The sequence below is a fragment of the Lampetra planeri genome, chromosome 20 (genome assembly GCF_965212315.1).
Source record: "Lampetra planeri chromosome 20, kcLamPlan1.2.h2, whole genome shotgun sequence".
NCBI lineage: Eukaryota > Metazoa > Chordata > Hyperoartia > Petromyzontiformes > Petromyzontidae > Lampetra > Lampetra planeri.
Window position 1 is genome coordinate 12,955,955 of NC_136126.1, and position 10,189 is coordinate 12,966,143.

At 51.4% G+C, this 10,189-nt stretch overlaps 1 protein-coding gene across 1 annotated transcript in view; it reads right to left on the minus strand.

Annotated features, from left to right (window-relative positions):
• The window catches only part of DARS2 (aspartyl-tRNA synthetase 2, mitochondrial), a 30,614-nt gene extending 20,503 nt beyond the window's left edge, over positions 1-10,111 (minus strand). The window contains exons 1-8 of the mRNA XM_078603620.1: positions 9,738-10,111; positions 5,690-5,789; positions 5,184-5,250; positions 4,343-4,444; positions 3,122-3,217; positions 2,554-2,677; positions 1,667-1,713; positions 516-622 (exon numbers count right to left, since the gene is read on the minus strand). Of these exons, the coding sequence (XP_078459746.1) occupies positions 516-622; positions 1,667-1,713; positions 2,554-2,677; positions 3,122-3,217; positions 4,343-4,444; positions 5,184-5,250; positions 5,690-5,789; positions 9,738-9,954 (860 nt within the window). The 5' untranslated portion in view covers positions 9,955-10,111. The remainder of the gene's footprint in view (positions 1-515; positions 623-1,666; positions 1,714-2,553; positions 2,678-3,121; positions 3,218-4,342; positions 4,445-5,183; positions 5,251-5,689; positions 5,790-9,737) is intronic.
• Between the last annotated feature and the right edge of the window lie 78 nt (positions 10,112-10,189).

Consider the following 10,189-nt stretch of genomic DNA (forward strand, 5'->3'; position numbering starts at 1 on the left):
TTGCCACCGAGGGACTGGTAAGCACTGACGCAGAGCAACCGACTCAAAGCGCCACGAGTTTAAAATCCCACCTGGGCACCCCCCACCCATCCCTGCAGGGTTGGTACAATGGAGTGCCACTCTTTGGGAGTCGTCAACAGCTATCCCATCAGGAGGGCAGCCCCGGCCATGAAAATGTGATGATTACTTCACTAGCCCATGGGCACTTTAACCAGTCACTCTCGTGTGACCGGGCATGAGCCACTGGCAATAAAAGCGTCTTCGTAATGCGGGTTACAAAGCAAGCGCAACACACAGTCCAACCCGGTCAAACACCGCCAGACAGGAAATATAAATATTACACACGTACATTAGGGGTGACACTTTGAGCAATGACTGGTCTTCATAGCACATGCTATGAAGAAGGGCCGATTGCCTGAAACGTCACGTGTTGAATATTTTGACGATTTACTCAAAAACGAACGCCAGCGCCACGCGAGCAGCGGCTGACAGTTCCCGGTGTGGGCAGCGCGCACCTGTCGATCCCCCCCACCATGAGCAGCTGCTTGAACTGCTGGGGGCTCTGCGGCAGGCAATAGAAGCGGCCGGGCTCCCGGGACGGCACCACGAATTCCTTCGCCCCCTGCGCCAGGCAGCGTGCAAGCGAGCGGGGCGAATCGTACGTACAGGTTTGCGCTCGACACAAAGGTAAGCACTCGCATCCTTGTGCGCAATGGAGGTCACACAATAATTAAGCGAGTGATTCGCCTCCTTCACACGTCAGTCCCTCCGCGTAAAGAAATGAAAGTGTGATTAACGCATCACATCAGCTGCATGACCTACTGGGAGTGCATAATGTGAGCAGCGTTTATTCAATACAAGAAAGCTCTCGACCGGTTTCAACATTCAGTGCCACACCAGGAGAGTCAGGCTTAGTCTGAACCAATGCTGGCGAACTGCCAGATGTTTACAGGCAAGGCCGCTCTCTGTTAGATATGGGTCTTAGGTCAACACAAAATCATTTAACACATAAAACAGGTCTAAAGTTTGCTTGTGTTGAATCAATGCTAAAAATAATGCACTCCCAGCAGACTGTGTGGCTGATGGGATGTGTAGTATGTATTTATTCACGTGCAGGGACAGGTATGGGAGGGCAGGAGTATTGCCTGCTTATTGCTTGCTTCTCATATTCACCACAACTGACGGTCACGATGGTTGCGTTCTACATAATGGGCAGGCGTTCATTACAAATAAAGGCCGCGGTTTTCCTGGTGCCGAGAGCGAAGGGTGGAGACGTTTCCGGCGACTCGCCCTCATCGTTGAGATGTGCTCGCTTTACGTCGGCCCGTCTACCATTGTTTCGCTACAAAGTCGCCAATCAACTACGACCCACATACGCATTTAACGTCACGTGGTCTCGCTCAGACGTCACCGCCAGTGGGCACAAAGGGACGGCGGTGAACTTAAATTTTGCCGTGGACTGTTCCCAGTCAAGTCAACAAGAATGTGATTCAGTTATTTTCCTCATTATGAGCTTGTAAACCCCACAACACGACTAACATAATTAACTCCTTACCCTTTAAATGTCGAGGTGACCCCTATTGTTACAACGGATATGCATCGAAGACAAAATATTTATGACCAAAATAAGTATGAGAAGTAGGTTCCCGTCGAGTTGAGGACTCACCCCCGGTGTTCTCTTGAATAACGTCGGAGTTTCCACGTCCACAAAACCTAGGTGGAGAGATCTCCATTCCGTCACAGCCACAAGCAACTCCCCCGTAACACAAACGGACTCGCAACACACCAATAACACCAATAACAATACCAAAACCAACGCTCGCCACTAAGTGACGGTGACGTTACCACGGCGCCTGTGCCGTGTCAGACACGCAAACACTTTTAAGAACGTAACAACAACACATCGTAAAAAATACAATTCTGGCAAAATATTTTTCCAAACAATTATCCCATGGAACGACAATGTATCAGAACTTCAGAAGGTCTAATTATATTACGTGGTTTAATCTGAGCAGATGACTTCATAACCCACTCCACTTGAAGAAGTTATCACATAATTCTTTGTTTATTGGCCACATCAATAGATTGGAAGCACTAAGGTGATGCCACCTCAAGCAGGTCATACAAACAAGTAAGATAAAGAAAAATGCGTTTCGAGTATTTTGCTGCGAAACATTTCCAGATGATAAACCACTTTGTTGAGCTATCATTTGTGGCCAGATCACTTCTGAAAAAGATTTATATAACTCAGTGGGGCTTACCGTCGTAAATTAAAACATTGTTAAGTTTATATATGTGGTCTGGGTTCGTGTACTAAGACATATTTAATTCACACCAGCGACAGGCGCTACGTGTCGTAACGGATTCGCGTCGAACTAGGACCCACACACCGAACGAAGAGTTTGCTTTCACCCAAGATTCAAATGCGCCGAGATTGACGGAATGTGTCGGTGCACCTGCGAGATGGTTCCACATTGAAGCAGCTCTGCGTGTGGCCGTGAAGCGGCTTGAAGGCACCGCTGAGATCGCTCGCCCAGCCCCATGCATATTTACCGTGGATATTGCAGAGGTAATCCCGCATCCTCATCACCATGTCCGAGCGCGTCCTCAGGTTGTGCTGCATCTGACTGCTGCGCAAATCCAAGTAGCGGTACTTCATTCTCAAGGCTTCAGATTTCTGTGACACAAAAAGTAGCTGTTAACAAAGACAACGTCGACTTATTTTTCTTTAAATACGTAATGGTTAAGTTACAGGTGTCATGAACAATGGGTCAAAACCATTTCCTATGGCCTCCACCTTCACATTCTCCACAGTAACAACCAAGATGTCCAGAAAATCTGGATTGGCATTAAAGGGTGGCCCTGCTAATGTGACTCTGCATGATGCAACGAGTCAATAATTTGCTTGTATTGAACCAATGTTGCTGAAATTATGCACTCTCAAATCGGCGGTGCGGCTGATGGGATGAGTAAAAAATTACTTTGATGTGGATACGTGAAGAAGGTGTCACGGCTGCTCGTTTGCGCCTTGTGACTATTGCAAGGCAGGACGGGACAGAATCGTGTATCGTTGTCTGCCATTTATGTCATCGTAACGAATAGGTGCAGGTGTCGGCAAGACCTTCGTAAAGTCATGTATTTCGAAGGGGAGAGTCTTGCTGTGGTTGAGAAGGCGCGCCCCCTGTACCTTCACCTCCACCGCCCCTGTCGCCATGTTCTGTCACACACGGCGCGGCGCCTCCGTTACCTCGCTCCACGAGCCTCACACCGCGTGACTGTTCGAAGAGTAAAGGCAATCGTGACCAAACATTCACGCATTTCACATAAACGTGGTCACTCGAGCACTTTTGTTAGTTGGCGCTCAAAGCAGTGTGAACAGTAGAAATGCAGATACCGGAGACCATAAACATGGTAAGTCATGGGGTGGTAATTCAAACCATCCAAGGACGCCATTCGCATGTTAATTTACTTGACAGCAAAACCCACACAGCAGTAGCAGCAGAATTGCCCATCGGAGCCAACACAAAGCAACCGGCTGTGGCCATAGCAAGAGACTTAATGCGTAGGGAGGTTTCGTTTTGCGGAAAGCCTCACTCGCCTACAGGAAACAGTAATTAAAATCCAACACTTTCTGTGACTTGTGATAAACCCGGCACAACAGGAGAATGCGTGCAGGCTTGGGAGTCCCCATACTCTAGAGGTAAGCCCTCTCCATATGCAGGCTCCCAAAGGCACAAGGCAACAGTGAACATTCATGACTGTGCTGTACAGAATAAGAACAAAACTGGTCTACAGTTGTCTCTTCGCTTCACTGCTGCCTAAAGGGACACGCACATTATCAACACTTTTGAGTTGGTGGTCTAGACAAAACTATGGTCGACCAAATCAGCTATTTTGAGCTGGTGGTCTGGACAAGGCTGAGAGCATTGCACATCTAATGTGGCCGTCACATGGCAAATGCGCAGAGTGTATGGACGGACGTCGTGCCTCCATGCTGCGTGAGCTGCACCTGTGCGTGCCGCCACTGATGTTTGTGTCTGAGGTGCACACATTCTCCTCCCGCGATGGGGTTTCCCACCGTGCACACAAAGGGCTGAGTTTGGATTATGAGTACGGATCTAGAAGTGTATTAGACAGACGCACCGCCCAGTCTGCAATTTGAACGAATATATACTAAGGAAACCTGACAATATATTCAAAATGTTAGAATTATGCGAATTACTTATTTGTCAGATTCGACGCTGCGGAGAGAAATAACGACACCTTTGCACGGGTTCTCAGGTTACGTTTTTTTCGTGGATTTGCTTTTCCTGACAGATGGAACACGTGCTGCGAGACTCACGGGGTTGCTCTGCCCAGGCGGACGACGGACAACGACGCCGCTGACACTCACCACCGACTCCACGGGCACCTCAAACAGGCACAACCTGAGGGCTGAGAATGCCTGCATAACACATTTGCAACACATCGCATTGTTAGAAAATGCAAATGGGAACCCATCATATCAGCAGTCATCTGCGTGGCCTCAACGTCACGCTAACTGATAAGAGGCAGAATGGCTAAACGTCACTGTAACAACAAGTGCATTATTGATTATTCGGCATGCAATCATCAGGCTCCCAACATTATCCGGGGGTCCCGGACCAATCTGGCAAAACCGGAAAAAAATACTCCAAAGGCTGTAACTAGTCTGGCGATCGGCACTGTGTGTGACGGCGATCGGCACCATGTGTGTGACAAAAAAAGTAGCTATGCTTGATTTTAGTGTCAAATATTATGCATAGTACATTTTACACTACATACAAATTAAACTATTAAAATACTGCACGTATATACATCACCCCATGCAGAGTCTTCAAGATTGAAGTGGTATGGTATAGTAAATACAGTAGCTTTTAAAAGTGGGATGTTTATTTGTCTATTTGTATGTTTATTTATGCCAATGGCATGTAGTAAACAAATTTAAAACACTAAAATCCATAATACAACATCTAAAAACATGTCATGCAAGAATATGCAAAAATAAGCAATTTTGAATAATGATGATTGATTATCTGGCGTTTTTTTAAATCCGGCACCCTTCCCCCCCGAAGCTACCAGATAACTGGTGATCTCCTGTATTTAGTAGTGACAAGAGCTGAAATTAATCTCTTTAATGCACAATCACATCTTGTGTGGCTCACCTCTCCCTCGGGCACCACCAGCTGGGTCAGTCCTTGGAAATCCCTCAGCACCACAAACTGCACGTTTCTGTTCAACGCAACATCCACGATGAAGACAAGCCATCCACCCATACCGTGAGCTGTCACCCGGCAACAGTCGCAACAACAGAGCTGTTATGCTATCCTTACCTAGTTTAGAGATTCACATTTAGTTTGTTAAACACAGACGATGCAAAACGATCAGCCTTGTAAATCGAGTCCTCGACATGGGTGGAGCGATCAACGGGCGACGTTCAGAGCAACCACGGTAGTAGCGATGAAGAGAGATAAGGAGGTGACTGACCGCCGGGGTGAGTGACTTAAGTAAATTAGTGAGGGTCGGTTCATCAGTCAACCTGACGGAACGCGCTCAAGTCGTTTTCAGAAAGGTGAAACACGCACGACAGGGTGGAACATTACGTGAAGAGTCAAAGTTTCCTCGAAGCTACTAGTGGTCGTTTCAAGCAGTGGCACTTGCTGCTACTCACCTCTGGTACTGAATCCACCCGAACAGAGTGACCTCCTGACCCACGTGCTCCAAGCCTAGCTCGCCGCACGTATGTGTCCGTCTCAAGAAGCTGTTGACACCTGCAGGTTCAGTAGCAGACACAAGGTGCGTACATTTCTATACAATTCACATCAGAGTGTTTTTTTGCTCAAATGAGCATTTAGGTGGGGGGCTCATCCCCTGTGTAGAGCCCTGAGCAAGTGGTGGAGATTACATATTCCTATGGTGAGAGAAAGTTTATCCAAATGACGATCACTGTAGAACAACGATGCGACGATAAAAGTTACAAATTCCCAACGAGGCAGGCAAAGCAAACGGGCTCTCACCGAGGCTACACAACCACCAGGAGATCTTTTTTTCTCAAAATGTGCTTGGAGTAATAAATGCCACAAGATCATTATAATGAGTTTTATATTTATATACGGCGCTCACTCAAGGCGCTTGACATAAGTTGACAAAACGACAATTGAATGTAGTTGACAGGGGCGTTACTCTACGTGAATTGAGGAACGAGTGGCAGCGTTTGAGATGAAAGTGTTCATCAACAGTCCAGACATCACCGATGATGTAGTCATTTTAAGAGCCAATGGTAATTAACTCGAGAACACGACCAAATAACTTGACGAAGGCACAGGTTATAATATGATGGGGTTCAAGATAAATATTGGCAGAACCTGACAGAATGAGTTCACTGGACGTTCATACAATGACCATTTAGTGGAAACCTGGAGTGTCTAAAATAACCACGCGCTCTGTGTGTGCGTGACTACATGGGCCTGAACCACCTTAAGTGCGGCACGCAACCGTGAATCGGCGTTTCGAATGTCACTGGCTGGCTTCAGTGAAGGCGAGAATGTGCGGCAGGGTGCAGGAGGAGTCGGCAAGACGCTCACGGGCTGATCAGCGCCGCCTCGCGCTCGTTTAGAAAGGGCCTCTCACCATAGTCACAACCACAATCACACACACACAGATAACACCCCCCACACACACACACAGGGGTAACCACCCCCCCACACACACACAGGGTAAACCCCCCCCCCCACAGGGTAACACCCCCCCCAAAGGGTAACACCCCCCCCCCCCCCACATGGAAAACACACACACACACACACACAGGGTAACAACAACAACCGCCATTCGCCACTAAGTGGCGGTGATGTCACCACGACGCTTGTGCCAGGCCAAGTGTACCTTGAGGCCACGTGAAGTGTCGAACGCCCGCTGGCAGGAGGTCACGGGGCAGACCCAGGTGCCACGGGTCGACTGACCGAGATGACCGAGATGACTGGCTGATGGACCACCTGTGCCCCCTACTGTACCAACTCGCTGTGCTTTAGCCACCCGGCGCTCCGCTCGTTGTTGTGAGCGTCGCTCCTCCGCCCTCCGTTGTTGTTGGAGGGCGACTGCCTCCAACGAGCCTCCTCCACTGAGGCCGATCTTGACACCGCTGGTACCAGTCATCGGCAAGTCCACTCAGCTCCACGTCTTCCTGTACCACATCACTCCATCTCTTCTGTAGCCCGTGCCGCGCCCGTTTAGCCCCCTCGATCCGGCCGAACAAAAGCTGTTTAGGCATGCGGTAGCTGGGCATGCGGGCTACATGACCCAGCCAACGCAGCCTTGCCTGCCGGAGGAGCTCACCGATGGGACTTTGCCCAGATCTTTCAAGGATTTGTGAGCTCCTCACACAATCCAGCCTGGTTAAACCCAGGATGGATCGTAGGCAGGCCAGCCTAAATGTTTCCAACCGACGAAGATGCTCCATTAGGGGGGTCCACGTTTCGCAAGCGTAGAGAAGGGAGGGAATGACCGTGGCCGAGAAGACCTGAAGCTTCGTGCGGAGCGACAGACCAGGTAGCTTCCACACAGCGTTACGCAACCGATGAAAATATATTGCCGCTCTACTGATTCGGAGTGAGTCCTCTGCTGATAAACTGGAGCCGGTCATAAGCACACTGCCCAGGTATGGGAAACTCTCCACCCTCTCCACAACTGCCCCATCACCGATTGGGAGTTGTGGGGGTGGAGTGTCCGATGGTACAAAATACCCAGGCAGGTGCTTAGTTTTGGTGGGGCTGATGGAAAGGCCCCACCTCCTAGTGGCACGCTCCAGTCTCAGCAGCAGCGTCTCCAACTCCTCTTCTGAATGAGCAGCTATTACCAAATAATCGGCATACATAACGTGGTTGACCAATAGGGAGCCATCCCTTGATCGCACCCGGGCGTCGATCAGTCTCCCATTATATCTGTACCAAACGGAAATTCCCCCGGTACAGCTATTGAAGGCTTCATGAACTACGCAGTCGAAATAGATGTTAAATAATGTGGGAGCCAGAGGACATCCCTGTCGCACCCCAAGGTGTACAGCGAAAAGCCTCCGACTCCCGGCCACGTAGTTTTACCCGGGCCCGCTCACCATCATGAAGGTCCTTAATGATCATGAGCAGAGGGTCAGGGACTCCGAAAGCATGAAGAACAACCCAGAGCCCAGGCCTACTGATGGTATCATAGGCCTTGACCAGGTCAATAAAGCAGAGATGTAGGTCTTGTTGGAATTCCCTACACCTCTGCTGTAGCAGACGGACAGAAAATATGGCATCTGAAACCGCATTGGGGTTCCGCAAGCCTCTCCTCAGCGTGCCTAGCAAGGCGATGTTGAATAATCCTTGCCAGGAGCTTTCCCGGCACACTGAGGAGTGAGATGCCCCTGTAGTTGTTGCAGTCTGTGCGGTCCCCCTTCTTAAAGAGGGGGACCACCAGGGCATCCTTCCAATCCTGCGGTACCCGTCCAGCGGTCCAGACTGTTGTTATGATGTCATATAGGGCAGTCTGTGCACAAGCGCCACCCTCCCTCAGCATTTCGCTTGGGAGATCATCTCTGCCCGGTGCCTTTCCTGGTCTCAGACTCCAGATCGCCTTCAGTACTTCCTCAACAGATGGCACCTCAGCCAGCCACTCACAGGGGGTGACCTCCTCCAATATTTGAGGCACCGCAGCCTCAGCAGGGTTATCCCCACTTTGTGCCATGATGTTTTCCTGGCTGAGAGATTTTCCCTCCCCCAGGACCTCACAGAAATGCTCAGCAAATCTGCAAACCTGTTCCTGGGGGTCGGAGATTGGATCACCGTTTTTTTCCCTAATGATGGTAATAGGTGTGGCGCTGCAGGTTACTTTTTTGATGGAGTTAAATAGTGATTTGTGATCGCGGGCCACTGAGGCAGATTCCATCTCCTCAGCAACCCGCGACCACCACCCATCCTTGCAGCACCTTACGGCTCTCCGAACCTCCGAGCGAAGGCTGCGTTAAACCTCCTCATTCTCTGACGTGGGATGCTGTAGCCGATGAGAGTGGGCCTGTCGCTTTTTCTTAATTAACCTGAACACCTCCTCTGTCAGCCAGGGTTTCTGGGGAGGTCTGGACCGCGTACCCAAAGCAGCCATTGCAGCTTCATGAGTCACAGTCTTAAACCTCGCCCATTTACCCTCGACATCAGGTGGAGTGGGGGACGATGCCAACCCCAGCTGCAAGCGATGATGAAATTCTCGCTTGCAACTTTCATCAGCTAACTGAGACCAGGCCACTTTTGGTTGGAATGGGATCCTGGGTGTACACCCACCACCGGAGTGGAAGAATGGCAGGCGCATCTTACAGATGACTAGTCGATGGTCAGAGGGCAGATCAGCTCCACGGTAGGTCCTGGTGTCAAGGACATGGACTCGCATCCCCCCCCCCCACACACACACAGGGGTAACCCCCCCCCCACACACAGGGGTAACCCCTCCCCACACACAGGGGTAACCCCTCCCCACACACACAGGGGTAGCCCCCCCCCTCCCCACACAGGGTAACACCCCCCCCCACAGGGTAACACCCCCCCCACAGGGTAACACCCCCCCCCCCCCCCACAGGGGAAATCCCCCCCCCCCACAGGGGAAACACCCCCCCCCCCCACACAGGGGTAGCCTCACGCAGCTGTCAACCTTCATCCCTTACCTGTCACCCCTCATGTCTCACCTCACACCCTCACCTTTTTGCGTGGTCGCCTCGGCGGCGGTGCTGCTGCTGCAGCTGCTGCTGCTGCAGTGCAAGCTGCAGGCCGCGGCCCGAGCCCAGCCACGCGGGGCTCCCGCGCGTGCGGCCAGGACCCTCAGCCCGGTCCCCGCAGGGAGACGCCGCCTCGCCCTGCACGCGGCCCGCGAGCCGGGCAGACTCGCGGCGACCCAACAGCGGAGCGCGGCGAGCATCGCGCTCAGCCTCGCACGGATCCTCACCACAGCCCCACAGAGCTCCACACAGCCTCGCACGGATCCTCACCACGAGGCTCCACACAGCCTCACGCAATCTCGCACCCCTCCTCACCACCGCTGAGCTCCGCAGGCTCCGCGTGACACCGCTGAGCCCTTCGGGTCGCCTCCCGTGACCCCCACGCCGCCCTCCGTGACCCCCACGCCGCCCCCCACCCCACACGTACGGCTCGTG